This window comes from Capsella rubella, unplaced genomic scaffold (genome assembly GCF_000375325.1).
Source record: "Capsella rubella cultivar Monte Gargano unplaced genomic scaffold, Caprub1_0 scaffold_8, whole genome shotgun sequence".
Classification (NCBI taxonomy): Eukaryota; Viridiplantae; Streptophyta; class Magnoliopsida; order Brassicales; family Brassicaceae; genus Capsella; species Capsella rubella.
Window position 1 is genome coordinate 12,903,986 of NW_006238916.1, and position 19,106 is coordinate 12,923,091.

At 37.8% G+C, this 19,106-nt stretch overlaps 5 protein-coding genes across 5 annotated transcripts in view; 1 reads left to right on the forward strand and 4 right to left on the reverse strand.

Annotated features, from left to right (window-relative positions):
* The window catches only part of LOC17875048 (DNA polymerase alpha catalytic subunit), an 8,556-nt gene extending 4,369 nt beyond the window's left edge, over positions 1-4,187 (reverse strand). Inside the window, exons 1-12 of the mRNA XM_006282359.2 lie at positions 2,988-4,187; positions 2,726-2,896; positions 2,563-2,646; positions 2,400-2,474; positions 2,226-2,290; positions 1,962-2,052; positions 1,685-1,870; positions 1,305-1,468; positions 1,086-1,200; positions 585-761; positions 399-512; positions 35-154 (exon numbers count right to left, since the gene is read on the reverse strand). Coding sequence (XP_006282421.2) covers positions 35-154; positions 399-512; positions 585-761; positions 1,086-1,200; positions 1,305-1,468; positions 1,685-1,870; positions 1,962-2,052; positions 2,226-2,290; positions 2,400-2,474; positions 2,563-2,646; positions 2,726-2,896; positions 2,988-4,160 — 2,535 coding nt within the window. The 5' untranslated portion in view covers positions 4,161-4,187. The remainder of the gene's footprint in view (positions 1-34; positions 155-398; positions 513-584; positions 762-1,085; positions 1,201-1,304; positions 1,469-1,684; positions 1,871-1,961; positions 2,053-2,225; positions 2,291-2,399; positions 2,475-2,562; positions 2,647-2,725; positions 2,897-2,987) is intronic.
* A 469-nt stretch (positions 4,188-4,656) lies between these two features.
* Positions 4,657-6,861, forward strand: LOC17877264 (subtilisin-like protease SBT1.9). Its single transcript, XM_023777827.1, has 2 exons — positions 4,657-6,052; positions 6,134-6,861. Exons 1-2 carry the CDS (start codon positions 4,699-4,701, stop codon positions 6,826-6,828), a joined length of 2,049 nt encoding a protein of 682 aa, XP_023633595.1. The 5' UTR covers positions 4,657-4,698; the 3' UTR covers positions 6,829-6,861.
* A 127-nt stretch (positions 6,862-6,988) lies between these two features.
* LOC17877308 (mitogen-activated protein kinase kinase kinase 17) lies at positions 6,989-8,278 on the reverse strand. The gene has a single exon (XM_006282217.2). It carries the CDS (start codon positions 8,191-8,193, stop codon positions 7,162-7,164), a length of 1,032 nt encoding a protein of 343 aa, XP_006282279.1. The 5' UTR covers positions 8,194-8,278; the 3' UTR covers positions 6,989-7,161.
* Positions 8,279-12,724: 4,446 nt separating this feature from the next.
* Positions 12,725-13,623, reverse strand: LOC17874966 (protein RALF-like 34). Its single transcript, XM_006281245.2, has one exon. It carries the CDS (start codon positions 13,391-13,393, stop codon positions 12,995-12,997), a length of 399 nt encoding a protein of 132 aa, XP_006281307.1. The 5' UTR covers positions 13,394-13,623; the 3' UTR covers positions 12,725-12,994.
* Positions 13,624-14,393: 770 nt separating this feature from the next.
* Positions 14,394-15,211, reverse strand: LOC17876424 (transcription factor HEC1). Its single transcript, XM_006281680.2, has one exon. It carries the CDS (start codon positions 15,120-15,122, stop codon positions 14,394-14,396), a length of 729 nt encoding a protein of 242 aa, XP_006281742.1. The 5' UTR covers positions 15,123-15,211.
* Positions 15,212-19,106: the final 3,895 nt, after the last annotated feature.

Genomic DNA, 19,106 nt, shown 5'->3' on the forward strand with positions numbered 1-19,106 from the left:
GAGAGAGAGAGAGAGAGAGAAAAGGAGTCATTACTTGAAGTGTTTTTCCCCAAAGATTGCCACTTATGTTAGTAAGCTGGAGAGTGAGAGGAAGAACACTTAGATGAAACATGAGCTCCATGGATAACCATGCATCTGTCTCACCACATTCAATCTGAAACAAAGAAAACCAAAAGGTTATAACAACTGAGGAACTAAGATGCAGTTATCACTCACCAACCTTACATGAACTGCTGTTATCTGCAATTCTTATACTTCTACGTATGACTGGATTACTTATTCTTCACCAATACGCACCAAACTGTTTCACCTGTAAGGATTCATAACCTATCGTCCCTATTGTGGTAGTACCAACTCATGCGTAAAATAGACATGAGCAGGCTCATTGAAGAACTTACAAGTTCCACAAGTGTGTTGGATGACAAAAACATTTTGGGAATATCATTAGGCGCTATCTCTTTCCTGTCCCGGTTTAGCTGTGTCTTTGAAAGGTCTGTCAATGAATAACTGACCTGCAAGAAAGAAATGCTTATACATGAGGGACTGAGCTTCAACTTACTCCTTACAAGAGTTGGGCATCATACCTGCTTCAATAAGTCACGAGAACACAGATCTGTATCACACAAGAGCCTTCCAGCAATACAAGACATGATCCCTGGTGTAGCTCCTGACCCAAAGTTAGTGTTTCCTTTAAGCTTAGGCATGAAAGAGCGTTTGAGTCGGCCAATTTTGGACCACATGTTACTCTGAACTTTACAAGCCTGCACAGTAGTAATCATTCAGATAAAGAACAAGACAGACAATGTTCATATCTCTATTACGTCACCATCACAACATGAGAGACTGGGAAAGGGAAGAAAGGATATACAATGCATAAAAAATTTGATGGTTTATTAATGTTAAAATTCATCTAAGAGGCCTGGAAAACAAGGCCTTACAAAACTGACATGAGTCAAATAGCAGCACATTGTCCATGTCATGTTTTAGTTCCTCAAACGTGTAAATGAAAAAGCACATCATAGAAAGAAAAAAAACTGTAAGGACACAACAATTTTTCTTAATAGTATTTAGAGTTTTTCCTTTACCTGGGCTCTTTGAAGAAGAACATCCAGATCAAAACCTGATATATTATGCCCCACAAGAACATCACTGTCCAATTTGTTCAACTCCAAAAACAATCGGTTCAGCAATGCTCTTTCACTGCAGTAAGGAAAAGAAAAAAATGTTGGACGAAGCAACATGAACTGCCAAAGATATACATAGATCATAAGCATAGCCTAATTAGTAACAGAGCTGCAACAGACCTATTTTCAATACTTAAAACATTGCAGCCGTTCTTTGAATTTCTGTCAGCCACTTCTTTTTTCCAACCAATTGGGTAACCAGTTCCTTCAGGATTCCTAACAACAGTGAAATGACTCAGAATGCCAGATCTCTTTCTTTCTGGAGCTGGCATTGGAACGTCAATCTGAAAGATCAAGGAGCACGGAGATCATATGTCAAGCTACTAATGTAGACATAAGTGTCTTTTGAGCAAGAAAAATCGTCCAAAAATGAGTGGTAATATAAAACCACATTGTACGAAAACATACTGGTGAGTAGTTTCATGATAATGTATCCATATTCTTCACAAAGAGAAAGAAAAAACGGCTATGAACGTTTGCTTAAATGTTGTAAAACAAACCTTGGCGTTGTGAAAGCAGAGAACAGATGCAGAAACGACTTCGCTTATATTCTGCTTTTCATTCACTATAGTCTTTAAATTTATGGCTGTAACGACAGCAGGAGGGTGAACCACCTTTTCCTCTGAATCCAAAACTGTGATATCCTTGGGAAAGTCAACAGTAACCTCAAACTTGCACCAGCTCACCTACACAAGTGTCAAGTCCTTTCATTATTAGAGAAAAACAGAACTAAAAGATCACTGAGAATATGATTATGGCATTATTTTAAGACCATACTCCTTCAGAAGGTGAGCAAGTAGAGAAGTTTGAAATTTTTAGCCAAGAAGGTCCCATGATCTTCCTCTTAAGAATAAAATGCTCCAAAGCACTGCATATAAATTAATGTTGATAAGGAGGGGAAATTGCACTGTGCTAAATTGACATAGCCAGCATACATAGTTAACCAAAAAGCCTACAAAATACCAAAAAATACAAACTTAACTGACCAACTAAACAAACAGAGGGAAAGGTAATGAAACTAAGCAGTAAGAAGGCCAGAACCTGGTATGAGACCCGAGCAAAGCGCAGAACGACTCGCCTTTAAGATCTTCTGGAAGTGCACGGTCCTGTGAGAGCGAAAGAAAAGTGTCAATAGTGTTGAGATGTACAAAATTTAACAAAAGGAAAAAAAAAAAAGGATGAGTTTCAGTTTGCTATTGCACAGCTGAAATGTACCTTAAACGGATAATTTATCTTCAAAACATATTGTTCACCAGCAGGCACATCCGGCCTCTCAAAAGCATAATTTCTCTGATGTTTATCCATAAACAGCGGAATAAAGAGTAAAACAAACAAGGTATTGCTGCTAGATACATCAAAGATAAATAAATATCCAAACCTTGACAGGCGTCATGCTAAAATTTGAAACATTGAGTTGTAACAATTCCTGAGCAATTTCGTTCTTCAGTTTTGATGCCATTTCCTGAGAAGTGGCCAAATACAATAAATAACAGCGAAAATTATGCTTCCTCCTAGCTTGTAACACAGTTAGCCAAACTCACATGTAATTTCCGGCGGAAGGATTCAGGAGAAAGTTGAGAGTCTTTCACCTCTTGCTCGAGAGTGATTAGTTCATGGGAAGGAAATATGGAATCATTTGGAATAGCATAAACACATCTCTGGATATTCTTAACTACCACACAACAACTCTTGTACGTATCTCCCATTTTAACCTGAATTGTAAATAGAGGTCCAAATACATATATAGATTAACGCCAAACAACAACTCTAAAAATTAGTGAAAAAGAACTCCAAGAGATTCACCTTCCCAAATAGATATATTGTGCCCATACTAGCTCCAAAAGCCTCCTCATAAGCGTCAAGAATGTAGAAACGAAGTGATCCATCAGCAACCAAATCAAATTCCGTTTGCCCTTCACAACTAGAACCAGGTAAAGCTCCATTCTCAGTTCCACCTTTTCCCATCGCTTCCTTCCAACCAGCAGTGGCGCTTAAAGCCGGATCCTTCTCTTTCATATCAGTTGTTGCATTCAATGTAAATAAATCCTTAACACCTAACTCGGTCTTCACCTCAGCGTTCCTTATCTTATTTGATCCGTTCTCTATAACACTATCACTTCCAGGTAATTCCATATTCTCAGAATCAAACGGAGGAATGACTTCAGATTCTGTCATATCTTCCTGTTTCAAATCTTTCATCGACTCATTCTCCATGGAAACACAATCACCTTCATACATTGAGGATTTTGGTTCACCCTCATACATTGAGCGTTTTGGTTCTGAATCCTTCACTTTCATGCTCGAGGTAACAGAAACCAGTTTTTTGTTCCTGGACATGGTAATTGAAACAGTACCTGGTTGTTTTCTTCTCTTATGCCTTTCCCTGTCCAGATCATCTGGAGTAACCTGTGCTATAACCTCGTTGAGAATACCCTCACATTTCCCTGTATCAGTCTCTTTGCCCTTCTTGAAACTTGAAGAGGTGAACATAGACGAAAGTCTACCTTCACCAGTGATAGTAGCCGCAGCCTTAAGCGCCGGATTCACCTTCTTCGCCTGAGGTTGCGGCGTTGTTTCTTTCCCTTTATTCCTCTCCGTTTTCTTCTTCTTAAGTCTGCCACTAAACCTACCACCGTCATCCGATTCATCAGTCGATTCTGGTCCACTGGGTTTCGACCAGTCCTCCTCCTCACCTTCGTCGAGATATCCCAAATCGCCGCCTTCCTCATCGTCGACTACAAACCCGCGAGCCTCCTCCCGTCTACGGGAAACAAGTGCATCGTACTCGTCATCATCAACGGTATCGAAGATTGGCTTCTGCAGCCTAATATCGTACCCACCACCTGAACCAGATGATAGATTCCGAAGTCCCCCTTGCCGAATCGCCTTCAGCCTCTCGAGTGCGTCTTTCCGAGACGACGCCTCCGCACCTCGGCTTCGTCTTCGGCCAACCTCCGGTGAATTATCGCCGGACATTTTTCAAATTCTGTAAATTTGGGAATTTGGCAAAGTGAGCATCCAATTTTTAGGTTGAAGAACCCAGATTGATAAATGACAATGGCGGGAAAATCTGTAAGATTTTGGCGCGATCCATCATATCCGATATCCGAATCCGACAACGCTTACCTAGCCTGATAAGTATAACGCCTTTTGAACCCAATGGGCTTAATATTCAATAGACCTTATGCATTTTAATAAACCCAAAAGTAAAAGAAACAATGATGAGAGATGTATTGCCGACCACCTAAAATCACTTTAACAAAAGCAAAAGCTTGACGACAAAAAAAAAAAAAACAAAAGCAAAAGCCAAGTAAAGGTTACAATCTCTGCCACCTTTTTTTTTTATAATTAAAACTATAGTTTTTTCTTACCAACAACCAGAACTTATTTCAGTTTAGTGAGACCAGAGAAAAAACTTGCTCAGACATGGCCGACTACCATCGTGATACTTATGATCATCTCCTTCTTCCTAGCGGCTGCCACGGCGGAGAAAACCTCTACTTACATCATCCATATGGACTTATCCGCCAAACCGTTACCATTTCCCGATCACAGAAGCTGGTTTTCCACTACTCTTACTTCGGTTATAACCGATAAAAAACCAAGGATTATCTATGCTTACACCGATTCGGTTCACGGGTTTAGCGCGGTTCTCACAAACTCCGAGCTCCAACGTCTTAAAGACAAACCCGGGTATGTCTCTTTCACCAAAGATTTACCGGTTAAGCTTCATACCACTTTCTCTCCGCAGTTTATCGGTCTAAATTCGGCATCCGGTACATGGCCTGTCTCGAATTATGGAGCTGGTACAGTCATCGGTATTATAGATACCGGAATTTGGTCGGACAGTCCCAGCTTTCACGACGATGGGGTCGGTTCGGTTCCGTCTAAATGGAAAGGAGCATGTCAATTCAATTCTTCTTCCTTGTGCAACAAGAAACTAATTGGTGCAAGAGTTTTCAACCAGGGGTTATTCGCCAACAACCCTGATTTGAGAGGAACCAAGATTGGTCAATACTCTTCACCGCACGATACAATCGGACACGGCACTCATGTTGCGGCCATCGCTGCTGGCAATCACGTTAAGAACGCATCTTACTTCTCTTATGCGCAAGGAACCGCTTCAGGAGTCGCACCGTACGCGCATATAGCGATCTATAAAGCCGCTTGGGAAGAAGGGATTTACGCATCAGATGTAATCGCAGCGATTGATCAAGCGATTCGAGATGGAGTCGATGTGATATCTCTGTCACTAGGATTGAGCTCGGAGGATGATGATGACTCTGATGGTTTAGGTCTAGAAAATGATCCAATTGCAGTAGCATCATTTGCTGCAATTCAAAAAGGCGTTTTCGTCGTTGCTTCAGGTGGTAATGACGGCCCGTATTACTGGAGTTTGATTAACGGAGCGCCGTGGATTATGACGGTTGGAGCAGGAACAATTGGTCGGCAATTTCAAGGAACCCTAACGTTAGGAAACGGAGTTAGCTTTAATTTTCCTTCTCTGTTTCCCGGAGATTTTCCTTCAGTTCAGTATCCCGTAACGTACATCGAATCTTGCAAAGCCGGAAACAAGACTCTGGCTAACATAATTGTTGTCTGCTACGAAAACGTTAACATCGGAAGCAAACTACAAGAAGCCAAATCCACCGGAGCTGCAGCAGTAGTTTTAGTAACAAATAAGTTACTTACGGAACAAGACACAGTAGAATACCAGTTCCCCGTAGCATTCATCAGCTCAGAGCACCGGGAAGCTATTAAAAGCTACACATTGAGCAACATAAACAACGCGACGGCGAGGCTGGAGTTTCGGAAAACGGTAATCGGGACAAAACCAGCACCAGAAGTAGACGTATACAGCTCGAGAGGTCCGTTTACAAGCTTCCCTCAAATACTTAAACCGGACATTATAGCCCCTGGGACACTGATTCTCTCTGCTTGGCCACCAGTAAAACCAGTTGCGGGAACTACAGCAAGGCCGTTACTTAGTGGATTCAATCTCTTAACCGGGACATCAATGGCGGCACCTCATGTAGCTGGAGTAGCGGCGCTTATAAAGCAAGTCCATCCAAAGTGGAGTCCATCGGCTATAAAATCTGCAATTATGACAACGGCTTTGACTTTAGACAACCCTTTAGCCGTTGGAGCAGGACATGTGAGTACGAACAGCGTCTTGAACCCTGGCCTAATCTATGATACAAGTCCACAAGATTTCATAAACTTCCTTTGTCACAATGCAAAACAATCAAGAAAATTGATCAATATCATCACAAGATCGAATCTTTCCTATGCGTGTAAGAACCCATCTCCATATCTCAATTACCCTTCAATCATTGCCTATTTTACATCCGATCAAAACGGTCCCAAGATATTCCAGAGGACATTGACGAACGTGGGAGAAACAAAGAGAAGAAGCTACAACGTGAGTGTGAGAGGCTTGAACGGTCTAAATGTCGTCGTGGAGCCAAAAAGACTAATGTTCAGCGAGAAAAATGAGAAGCTAAGTTACACTGTGAGATTGGAGAGCCCAAGAGCGTTACAAGAGAACGTGGTTTACGGATTGGTGAGTTGGTTTGATGAAGATGATGCTAAGTCTGAAGTACGCTGTTCTGTGGTGGCCACGAGCCTTGTGCAAGAGTCTTAATCTTTACTTTCTCAAAAGATTTTGATATTAGCTTATGTGGCGTGATTGTGTCTAAATATACGATCTTTGTTCACATTCATGGAAAAAGATACTTGGGATAATGGCTCATGAATACAAACCGGTGTTATATATACTGAAGAAAATCAAGACTTCGGGATCATGAATACAAAATTGGTTTTTACATAGTGATTAAATTTTGGATTTCTAATAACAAATATTAACGAATTAAATTAGAATTGTTGGATCTGACTAGGAATTTATAAAAAAAAAAAAAAAAAACCTAGCCTTTCTCTGCAACTCTGTTCTTGTCCCCTGTTTTTTAAATCGCTATCCTCACCGTACGGTGATCCAACTATTGGTGACAGACCAATCAGGGATCGAATCAGTCGCCAAACTCGCAACTCTATCCTCCGCCGAATCGATCGTTTGTGAACCGGAAGAAACCGAAACCCAATCGGGAAATTCGAATGGGCATCTCGGCGATGTCGAGACTTCCTCTGTTTTCAGGTTAAGAACGAGGCCTTCTTCTACTAAACCGTCGTGATCAAGATCGACGGCTACGAATGGATGGTGTAGAAGCATCTCAGCCGTCCATCTCTTCTTTGGATCTTTAACGAAACACTTTGACAAAAAATCTCTTCCTTGTTCCGACAACTTCTCGGGAATCATGGGAAGCTCTTCGCCAACACCGATGCGTATCAACAACGACATGAAGTTCGATCCTTCTTTAAAACTCCACGCCGTTTTGCCACTAAACATCTCAACTACAGCACATCCCAAAGCCCACACGTCACCTTCTGATCCATATTCGTTATCGTTAACGGCTTCCGGCGCCATATACAACGGCGTGCCTCTGATCTGAACTCCTTCGTCTAACGCCGTCACTTCACCAATTCTCTTCGCCAATCCGAAATCAGCAATCTTAACGGCTCCGTCACCGAACAATAGAATATTCCCGAGTTTTAAATCGCAGTGAGCGACTCCGTTAGCGTGGATGTGTCGTAGACCTCGAAGCACCGATCCTGTATGAAGGCGTACGGTGGACTCCGGTAGACCTTCGCCGCCTAAGCTCTTGATATAGCTCTCTAAGCTTCCTCTAGAAGCGTACTCCAAGAACAAGTTATGCATCTCTTCTCCGTTTTCCACCGTCCGATCATCGCCGAAACACCGAACGATCTCGTCGCATTTGTCACCGAGTTTATCAAGAACTGATTTCTCGTTCACCAGAGAAGCAGCGCCGTACGAGTCTGCAGATTTCACGGCCATTAACGGAGGAAACTCGCCGGAATCGTTATTAGACGGCGACGCAAGACTGACTGTAGAAAACGTTCCGAATCCGATCGTTTCTCCTCGAATCCACTCCATCGAAGCAAATCTCCGACACGATTATGCGAGAGAATTTAAAATTTGATATAAAGATTGAATTTTTAAAACGAGTGGAGAGAAAATAAAAAAACAAAGAAACAGAGCATGAAAGCTCGTGACGGTTAATGCTACTTCCTGGTGCGAGTTCCTCAATTTATATATACTGACTTTTTTTTTCCTAGATGAAAAATAATAATAAAAATTGAGGTTACGATTTTTATTTTTTAAATCATATATTTAATTTGCAAAGTCTGAATTTTTGGGAGTAATTAATGCACGTGACGAGAGATTTTTCTTTGTTAGGCTGGTAAACTGATAAAATACTAACAATAATGTAATGCTACGTGATATTTTTTAGTTATTATATTTAAATAAATATCATGGCATGACTATTGTTTTTGTATAAGTTCGAATATCTATCACTCACGAGGTAGATATTATTTTTTTGACTCGTATAGTAAATTAGTAACATGCTTGATAGTGTTTAATGAGATCATGATCGTTATTGTAGCTAAATAATAGTCAGTTTCTATTGAAAATTTGCGTTTAATATATTTAGTATGTAACTTCATTTATGTTTCAGAACATGCGTGATATGTTATTACTTATTAGAAATATTGAAAACAAACTGTAGATTGGTAAAAGTAACACAAAAGAAAAATCGCAATGAAACAACCGAAAAAATAAGAATATATATACACATGAAGAAACTGTATTTTTAGTATTTGTATATTTCTGATTGTAGCTGTAATAGAAATAAATAAATAAAAACAGAAGATAGATTTGTATATATACAGATAATATTCTTTTCGTGGCCTCTGTTCTAGACTCTCCTTTCATGTTGTATGTTGTTTGAATAGGCATAGAATAGAATCTTCATCGCATATGCCACTCCTTCGTAGCTGTCCCTGATCGTAATCACACTATTAGTATTTCTCTAATCACGTTCAGAACTCATAATATATGCGTATGGAGGTGACAGAAGAAAAAAGAAAAAATACTAATGCAATTTGTGGCCACAAATATCGTTCTTGTGCAGCCAAATATAATTCTTGTTATCAATAAAGTAGCTAGGCAAGATGTTCATTTTCGACCATACCATGCTAACCAAGTTGGCGTTGCAAAATTATTTATGTTTTTTTTTTTGTGTACCACCCAACCCAAGAATCAAATCCTTTCCCGTTGGAAACACTATTTTAACATTTTTCTTTGTCCTACTACCATAAGTCACAAAGTGGGATTTTCATTTAGATTTGGGTCAGTTTCTAGGTTTTTCTTTCTTGGGTTATATAAGTTATATGCGTGTGATATAAAAAACAAAAGAAGTATAAGCTTCTAATATTATAACCATGGCAGATAAAAACGTAATTCTAACCAGTATATATAACTGAATGAATAGCTAGGTAATAACAATTTAGACGATAGTTGACACTTGACAGGCACTTAGAATTTGTTTACTAGTAACGATTATTGACTATTTATGCTTTGTCAAAATTTTAAAGATTATTGATTATATACATGTTTAATAATTTAGTACTCAGCCTTCGCATGTGAGCTCTATAGTTTTACTTTACTTGTTGTAAATTTACCATTTCCAATAGTAACGCAACTGGTTTCGATGCTTCAACAGAAGAAAAGAGAACTTTATCCGACAACTCTTCCAATCATTTTTTCTTATTATTATAGTGCTTTTATGTGAGTTATTACTTCATGGCCAACTTGCTTGCCCAAGTCTGGATTCCTTATTATGGCCATGACTTCATTTACTCATTTATATATTTTTATGATTTTATACTATTTTTTTTTTTTTTTTTGACATCGATTGTATACTATATATATATTATGATTGTATACTGAATGCTTTTTGTACTTTATTTTCATAATATTTTTTCTTTTAAAACATTGTGTGTAAGTTCAAGTTGTAACAATTAAAATAAAATAAAAGGAAGGCCAAGAAAAGCGCGGGAGTGGAAGGGGGTGCTTCGCACTGAAGTCATTCGACCCCAACAGACTTACGCAAGTTGCGGCGGCTCTGATTTTAAATGTTTATTTATCAGTAAAGGGCTACTACTACATTACCTAATCAAATAATATTTTACATATTCAATTTCTTCTATATGATGAATTTTTGTAATAAGAAAGAAGAAAAAGAATTAGAGATATCAAATTAATGTTGTAACGGAGGCTGGCGAAGTTGAAAGAAGAAGAAAGGGAAGGTTAACACTAGCCACAACCATCATCACATGCTTCGTTTTTATAGAATCTAGAGTGGGACTTTTGATGAAAAAGATATGAAATGGGCGTCCATATGAGCCAATCATATACTCCTATTTCTCGTTCAATTTTTATATAGTACTAGTGAGAAAGTAAGAAAGCGTCACATGGACGTGATCCCTAGCCATTAGATTGAGTGGAGTTGCGATCTCTACGAGCATGTCTACTCTACAACTTGCTTTGTCTATTAAATACATACAATAATAATAGTACTATTGGAAAATGGAGAAAATGTGAAGGTAAAAAAGGAATATATGAACCAACACCGCCCAGGCGACTTGGATAATTCACTGAATCCGAGGAAGGCTACTTGCTTAATCCTATCCCCTATATCTTTTTGGTTGCTCGTTACTCAATATTATATTGAAACAAATATGGCGGCCCACAGTTTATTTCCTCGATATTTCATCTATAAGTTTGGTTTAGTCAGCCCTCCTAAGTCCTAACTACAACTACTTCATTTTTCATAGCTCTAGGTTTCCAATACTTTGCGAGGCATTTTCGTATAGATCACGTAAAATATATCCGAGAATCTTTTTTTTTATAGTATATGGTATGGTGTGAAACCAAGAAAATAACTTTGTCATCTACTATCGTAGAATTATATATCCATGTAGTATACCTTAATTTCTCTAGAAACCCTATTTGATTGATTATATCATTGTGAAAACTGAAAAATATAAAGAAGACTCTTTCGTTTTTTATCGCAAATAGCTATAGTATTATTAATATCCCAACCAAAATTTTCATAGTTTTTGATATTGTTTCCCAATCCCAAAGTATATGTACGTTTGAAAATATACATATAGCCCACTAGAATTGTGCGGATATCACTTTGGAAGAACCAAACACAATTAATATAAATCGATTGATTATATAGTTCATTAATTATGGAACTTAAAAGGGCTTTCAACTAAAATTGCGGAGATGAGAATGTGAAACAGTGTATATCGGTAGGGGTCATACACGACTCTATTTTAGAGTTGAATCAGAATAGTTGGTTAGTTCCACGTTCGAATTCAACGTCCAAGTGGATTTAACCTTGTAGTCATAGGCAAGGTCAATAGGGGTCTTTTGAAGTTATCCACATTCCAAAACTTTGGAATATTCTTTGTTATATGGAATTTAGATTGACCCCTTTGAATTAGGAGAAGGCAACGTCATATACCCTCTATCGTTTGCATAATCTTTTTTTTTTTATATAACTTTTTGTTTGTATATATATACCAAAGTCAAGCTAAAATATGTATCTTTTTGGGGACAAATTAAAGGACGATTAGTCTTTTATTAAATTAAAATGCTGGTCAGCTTTAGACCAAACGCATAAGTAGCCGCCAAACACAAGTTCATGCATCTCTATTTAAACATGTTTCTTCTAATCCCAACTATCAGTTTGGGTCGAAGGTCCTAAAACATACCAAAAATACAATTCGTTTTATATGTTTTCTTCCAAGTTTGAAATTTCGAAAGGAAAGGCAAAAAAAGCCGTCTCTTGACTGTTCAAGATAAGTTGACCTTTTTATTTACACGTGCATGTTTTATGGTATGCGCCTATGCGGTACGTACTATTGATAGGTTGCAAAATTTATGTATCTCTTGAATCACGAAAACGATTTTTTCATGCTAATTAATACTTACGTGTTAGAAGTTATAAATAAGTGTGCTAACTGCTAAACATATGTATTTTGTTCAGGAAAAAAAAAACATATGTATTGATTTTTTTTTGCTGCAATCACGCTTCCACAACGTGTTTGAGAACATTCGACTACTATCATATGTGTATGTTGTTGTTTGTCTGTAGAGTTTAATGGCTTTTATCTATGTGTGTTTTGTTTTTGTTTTGTTATGTCATCTTATTACGTATACGGTTTCAAAGTTTTTAGTATCGGAAATTTTATCAAAAAAAAAAAAAATGATTTACGTATACTTAACCCATGCACGTTTCCGATACCGAAGTCAGATCCTAATCATCTCTACTAATCTATACATGTCCATGACCTACGACTCCAAATTCCTCAATCGGGCCAAAGTAATAGCCCAACAATGTCAAAAACAACGACACAATAATAGCAAAGGCCCAAAACAAATACGACGGTCGAACCATATATATTTAAATAAATTTCAGTTCAGATGAGAATATGGAAGCAGTAACATGATCAAATTCTAATAAGTCCAAATACATGTGACCCGGATTTAAATCCCGTTAAACAGGACAGACAAATAATTAAAAAGGCACCGACAAAAAAACCAAAACGAGATCAGTTGCAAATTACCAACCCACCCCTCATGCCTTAGGAAATCACCATTTGTTTTTCTTTTTGGTCTTGGGTTTGACCTGAGAGCTTAAACATTACACAACCCCAAGGGTTTAAATTTAAATTTCTTAACGAGCTTAACTAATAGTAGTAATAATATATCAAACCGGTTTACAATACACATCGGGGTACAGTACATTACAACAAAAGCTCAATACAAACATCGATAATAAATCCCAATATTGGTTGGCGGAATTACGAAAATGCCCACTCTAATATCTCCGGCATCGAGTGATCGACGAGCAGCCTCGCCTGTAGGGATGAACCGGACCTCTGGCTCTGAAGCAGTTGTGAGTGTAGTAAGATCTTCCAGATCTGGGAGGGCACGGGACTCGGTTCGCCGACAATGCTCCGTACGATATGTAATACTTTCTCCTCCGCCAGTACAATGACCGTCGATCTACGCCGTCGTCTTCTTCCTCCGCGACTTCGAAGCTCTCTTCTCCGTTGATGATGTCGAATTCGTCGCCGAGACCGTGAGAGATCGGCCAGTCGAATCCGTCGGGTAGAAGAACGAGGGATGGGTTGTCTGAGAGAGATTCAGATCTCGGGAGTGAGACGAAGGTGAGAAGAGAGAGAATGAGAAGGAGATTGAGAGACGGAGCTGCCATGGTGATCGTTGGAGGAGGAGACGAGAGCGAAGAAAGAAAATAAGAAGAAGAAGAAGAAGAAGAGAGTAGTGAGTTAAGTCACATGTGAAGAGGTGACTGGGGGAGGAAGGTTTCACAGTTGTGAAGAAGACTAGAATGCTTTTTTGAGGGTTCTAATTAAATGCGCCATTTATGGACCTCCTCCAGCTTTGTGCTTTGTGAGGGTTTCTTCTTCTTTTTTTTCTTTTTGGGTGTGTGTGAGTGTTGTGACGATGAGTCATCTGGTGGGACACCGGTGTAGGATAAGAGATGTGAAGATGATTGGTTGTGAACCGTTTGATCGTTTCATCGGCTTGAGCTTAATGGGCTGGGTCTTTCTTATGAATCGGACTACTCTTTCGGACTAATAGTGAAAAGCTTTAGCGAAAGACCAATCGTGACTGTTCCCTTGACAAGGCCCAATAGATGGCGGTACCCCCACATGGACTAAAACGTAGGGAAATGATGAGAAGATGCAGATAGCCAAATACTCACCCTCGTAAACAAGTTTAAAGATGGGAGATTAAGTAGGGGAAACATAATCCATAATGAGCTAATAATAAACATTTTTACTATCTAGTATACTAATAATAAAGCCAGAGAGCATCTTATTGGGCTGGCTGGGCCTGGAACATATATATCAAACATGTCCAGTTGATTTGTGTGAAATGTGAATCTCTCTCTCTCCGGCCGTCTCTCTCTATTCGCGTGACATCATTAATGCTTTAATTATTTCATTATCAAGATACATAATATAAAGTTCCTAATTTACAACCCGCTCCAACAACCATGGAGAGTCTTGGCTTTGAAAAAACCATCACATCACATTATTATTATCTAAACACAAGAATTATATAAAGTTAAGAGTCTCTCATAGGGGTTGCAGGTTTCTTTAATATAAATTAGTTCTTCCCTCTCCAGAATCATTTTTACCACTTTTCTCAACCATTAATATAATAATGATAAAAATTAATAATCATCATCATCTAAGAATCTGTGCATTGCCCACCATCTGATGAGTCCCCATTGTCCCACACCCTTTCATAACTACTCCTCCCCCGCCGCCACCACTACTACTCGCCCCCGTCATACCACCGCCGCCGATCAAAACCCTTCCTCCTCCTCCTCCGCCGTTAACCACCGCCTGCTCCTCCAGCGACTGCACCTGTTTCTTCAAAAACTTGACATAATGAATAGCTTCGTCGAGCATGGAAGCTGTGTCCATTTTCGTCCCACCAGGAACGAGCCTTTGCAGAATCCGAATCCTCTCGCTTATCCTCTCCCTCCTATGCCGGGCCGCCACGCTCTGTGGATCTTTCGAGATCCTAACGTTCCTCCTCTTAGGTGGCTTAACCGCCTCTGGATCGATATGTATCGGTTGCATCACGGCGATGCGAAAGATCATCTCTCTCATAGCCGCCATGTTCGTGCTATTGTTGTTTCTTTTGTCGAGCAGAACGGAAGAGTAGGCTGAGTTGGGAGAGAGAGAAGAAGGGTTAGTAAGTAAACCTGCGGAACCGTACCGGAAACCTGGTTCGTTGCTCATTGAGTGGTCAGAGTGGTTGTTAGGGCTGCTTGAGTTGAAGAGAAAAGGGTAAGTAGTGGTGTTGTTGCCGCTTTGGTCGGGAGAGAAGAAAGAGGAATTAGGGTTACAGAAGTCAGGAAGTTTCTCCATCTGATGCATCATCATGTTCATGATGTCAGAATCCATAGAGAGAGTTATGGAGAAGCTGGTAAAATGGGTATGGAGAGAAACTGGTGAAAAAAGCTTACAAACGAGAGATATTAGGGTTTTTTCTTTCTTTTCTTTTAGGTGATGGATGATTGATGATGAGACAAAGAGACGGTATGTGTGAGAAATGGCAAATGGTACTACTGTGCCCAATCAGAACTCAAGCAATACAACAAGATGTGGAATGATTTATATAGCAACTTGTGGCCCATCCATCTTCTTTAACTTATACTACACATATTTATATTGAATTTCATTTATATATACATTTATAATTTTGTAAGGAATTTCTTCCCATTTTCAACTCTCACATTTATGGGCATATAATAATATATACATGTCAAAATTTGTCTTCTAGTCTAAGTGCAAATTCCACATACAAATATGCATTCGGACAAACTTAGTTACGCAATATCATTTATACCAACTATTTTAGGTTATATAACATGCTAAGTAAAAATATTAAGGCGGATTTTATTTATTCCTTTATCTTTTAACTTGTGATGATAAAAATTAGCGAACATTTTAGAGAACAAATAATTTACTATAGATACTCTCATAATTAGATAGTTTGTATACATTGATATAAAACGAGCTAGTAATAATAAGTAAGCCGCGAAGATTTTGTTGGGTTGCTATATGCTAAGAGAAGAAGCTATGGAAAAGCGTGTACATGTATGAGTTACTATAAGTGGAATTATTGCGTAACATGTCTTGCATCCAAAAATAAAAACAAGTAAAGAAAAAAAAAAAGACTAAAAGAAGTAAGAAAAATGGTTCCATTTATGAGGATGGACACTGACCGTCGATTCACGCAAGGATTGACCATATGGTTCTTTTATCGCATTATCGACCGTCCAGATCATGCTTGTCGAACACACGTGGCTTGCATCTATTGGTTTTGGATCCGTTACTAAATTGCAAAGAAGGCATAACGCGACAAAAACAAGGTGCATGAACCACTCTCATCACCAGCACAACAACGAGTAGTATTCCATTTTTTCCCACCATTATCTGATTTTGACACATTTCGTAATCAAAACTTTTATCCTCCCTAATTTTCTCTATCAATCTTTCTACGTGAGAAAAGGTCATATATATATATATATATATAGTATTTGTTGAAGTATGAGATGGAGATATATAATCCCTTGATTTTGTTGTATTAACCAATAATGTTTCTCCTCGCGATCCAAGAAAGATGATTACTTACCTAAAAAAATAAGAGAGAGTCGTATAGTTTATTACATCATTTGGTAATAAGATTACCCCACATCCACATGAGATATGTCAGAATCCAGGGAGCACTGTCTTGTTCTGTAAAATATTAATCTTAACACATTCTCATAAGTCATAACTATCGAGAAATGGTTAATAGTTATGTGCTGTTGTATATATAACAAATGGTGGACGAATAAGCATATACTATATGGATAGATAAAGAAATAATGGAGGATGATTAAATCGGATCTCTCGATTGACATCGAGCCTTAGCGTAATGGCACGCTTCTCAAAGCCGATCTGAGAACGACTTAATTCTCCTTTTTTTAAAAGTTTTATTTTACCCCCTTTTCTCACTTTCTTTTATACTAAGTTTTTTAAGAATTCTTTTTTTTTTAGTTTATTTTAGATTTTATTTTATAAGACTTTTGTAGCCTACCGCCACTGACTTTACTTGCCTTCTGGCGAAGGTGGTTTTTTTCAGTTTATATGAAAATTGTCAAAACTTTTGAAACCGAAGAATTATGATGAATTGAAAAAAAAAAGAGAAAAAAAAATCATCATCTGTTGCATCTGACAACTCTATTAATCATTCCCAACAAAGAGGAGATATTTTAATTTTTTTTCTTAGCAAAATTTGTAAATGGCTTTTGCAATCCCCCGAGTAATCTGCGACTGAAGGTATCCCACAACTAATAATTTTAAATTATACTACTGTAGTATATCATTTAAGGTGGATCTGATACGTGATCAGGTAAACGTTCGAATATTTAAATGGCATTGATATGTTTTGTACACTAATTAATTAATAGTGATAAGTTTAACAAAAATTAATTAATTAATAGTGATATACAAGTATGAAAAACTACTTTAAAAATATGATAAGAAGCAACAGCATCGATCCTAGCTAGCTAGCTAGTGTTAAGTTAAACAAATGACAATAAATGATTCTTACCTTAAAACATACACAAAATCCAAAAAGACACCCTCTCAGTCTCACTGTTCTTACAAGATCTGTCTCACTTTATTTGTACAAAATCACATTTAACTCATATTTAAGTCTGGTTTTTTTTGTTTATTTTATATATAACTCTTTTTTCTTTTTCTTTTTTTTGGCTGGGTTGGTTCTTCCCCATAATTAGATAGAAACAGGCAGACAAAGCAAGTGCTTCGATCTTGGTTTTACCCTCCTATGTTGACACCAAAACATGCAAAAAAATTTACGAACCGGTGACCTTTCACTGTCCTCACTCTCTCTAAATCAAGAAACCGGTACGATAGTCCACTTTTTTCCTTTCACTTTTGCCCTATATATATATTCACTACAATAAATACTCTCATCTCTTTTGTTTGTGTAACACTGTCTCCACTTAACGCCACATTTAATACTAGTAACAATATGGGTGTCAACATAGCTATTGTCATATTGGTATGTGTTTTCGATTAAAACTTATAACGTTCCAAATTAGAAACTCTTTGTAATGTATAATCGATCGACTGTTAATTAAGTAAGTCGAATATCCAATATGGATGTAAATATATATTCAAGAACGAGAAGATAAAACACGGGTCCATCTCGATAATTACAGATTGGAATTTTTACACAGCTTTGTTTCATAGTCTTGCGACTTTATTATGACCTTCGGTTTGTTGTTCCCTTTTTTCTCTCTCTCTTTCTCGAAAGATCTGTGAAGAATCTATGTGACAGCACAGTGGGAACAAAGGAAGGAGTACCCAAAAAAAAAAACTTCAGAAGGACCACAGACATATATACATATACATGTCTAAAGATATGAATATGATTGGTTCGCCTCTGCATGGTAGTGGCGAAGCTGTCTCTCAATCCATTGCATGTTATTGATAATTCTGAATTTCTGATATTGATCGATATTCGTTGTGAATGAATAATGGTTACAAACTCGGTAAATGAAAATGTTGTAACTAAATTATAACTACGCTAAGATGCAATACAAAACCTGAATGTAAAGCATCAATGCAGGCCCGAATCTGAGTTATATTAGCCAGTGCAATGACACATCGCGCGCATGTTTTGAGATGCAAGGTCAAGTTAATACAATTAAGTTTCTAATTAGTAAGAAATTTTTTTTGAAGATTATTACACTTACTTGATAGTTGGACGTACAATATTTACCAAAATACATTTTCGGATATATGAATGTACATCGTAATACGCCGTTGTTGTGTAGTCACCTTGACAATACATTGAAGGATACCACATTTTATTTTGGCACAATGATTTCAAGGTAAATACATTTTGTATTAAAATTCAAGAAGTAAAGCATCGACGACCAACACTTATAGTATACTATTAGACAACCAAATTTGAACACAAGAAACAAATGGTATAGTTTATTTGTTAATTTATTTAAATAATGTGTAGTATTGTTCCAAAGTTGAGATATGATGGCTGCCTCCCAAGGCAAGGTAGCGATACAATCGTGTTCATGTCTCAAGCATCATCCATAGTCGTTGCTCCACTAACAACCCACTTTATATATTATTAATTAATTAAATCAATCCTATTATCAAATCGAAATAATAAACAATCCAACTATTTTTTCACACAATCTAGTAAAGAAATAAAATATCCACTACTCCATATAAAAATTACATTGTTGTTGGGTTATTTAGAAGAAAAAAAAAATCGTCCCACGTGAGATATCCCACAAAGGTCCCAACATCACCACAGAGAGTCTCTGATCATTACAATATCCTTAAGAT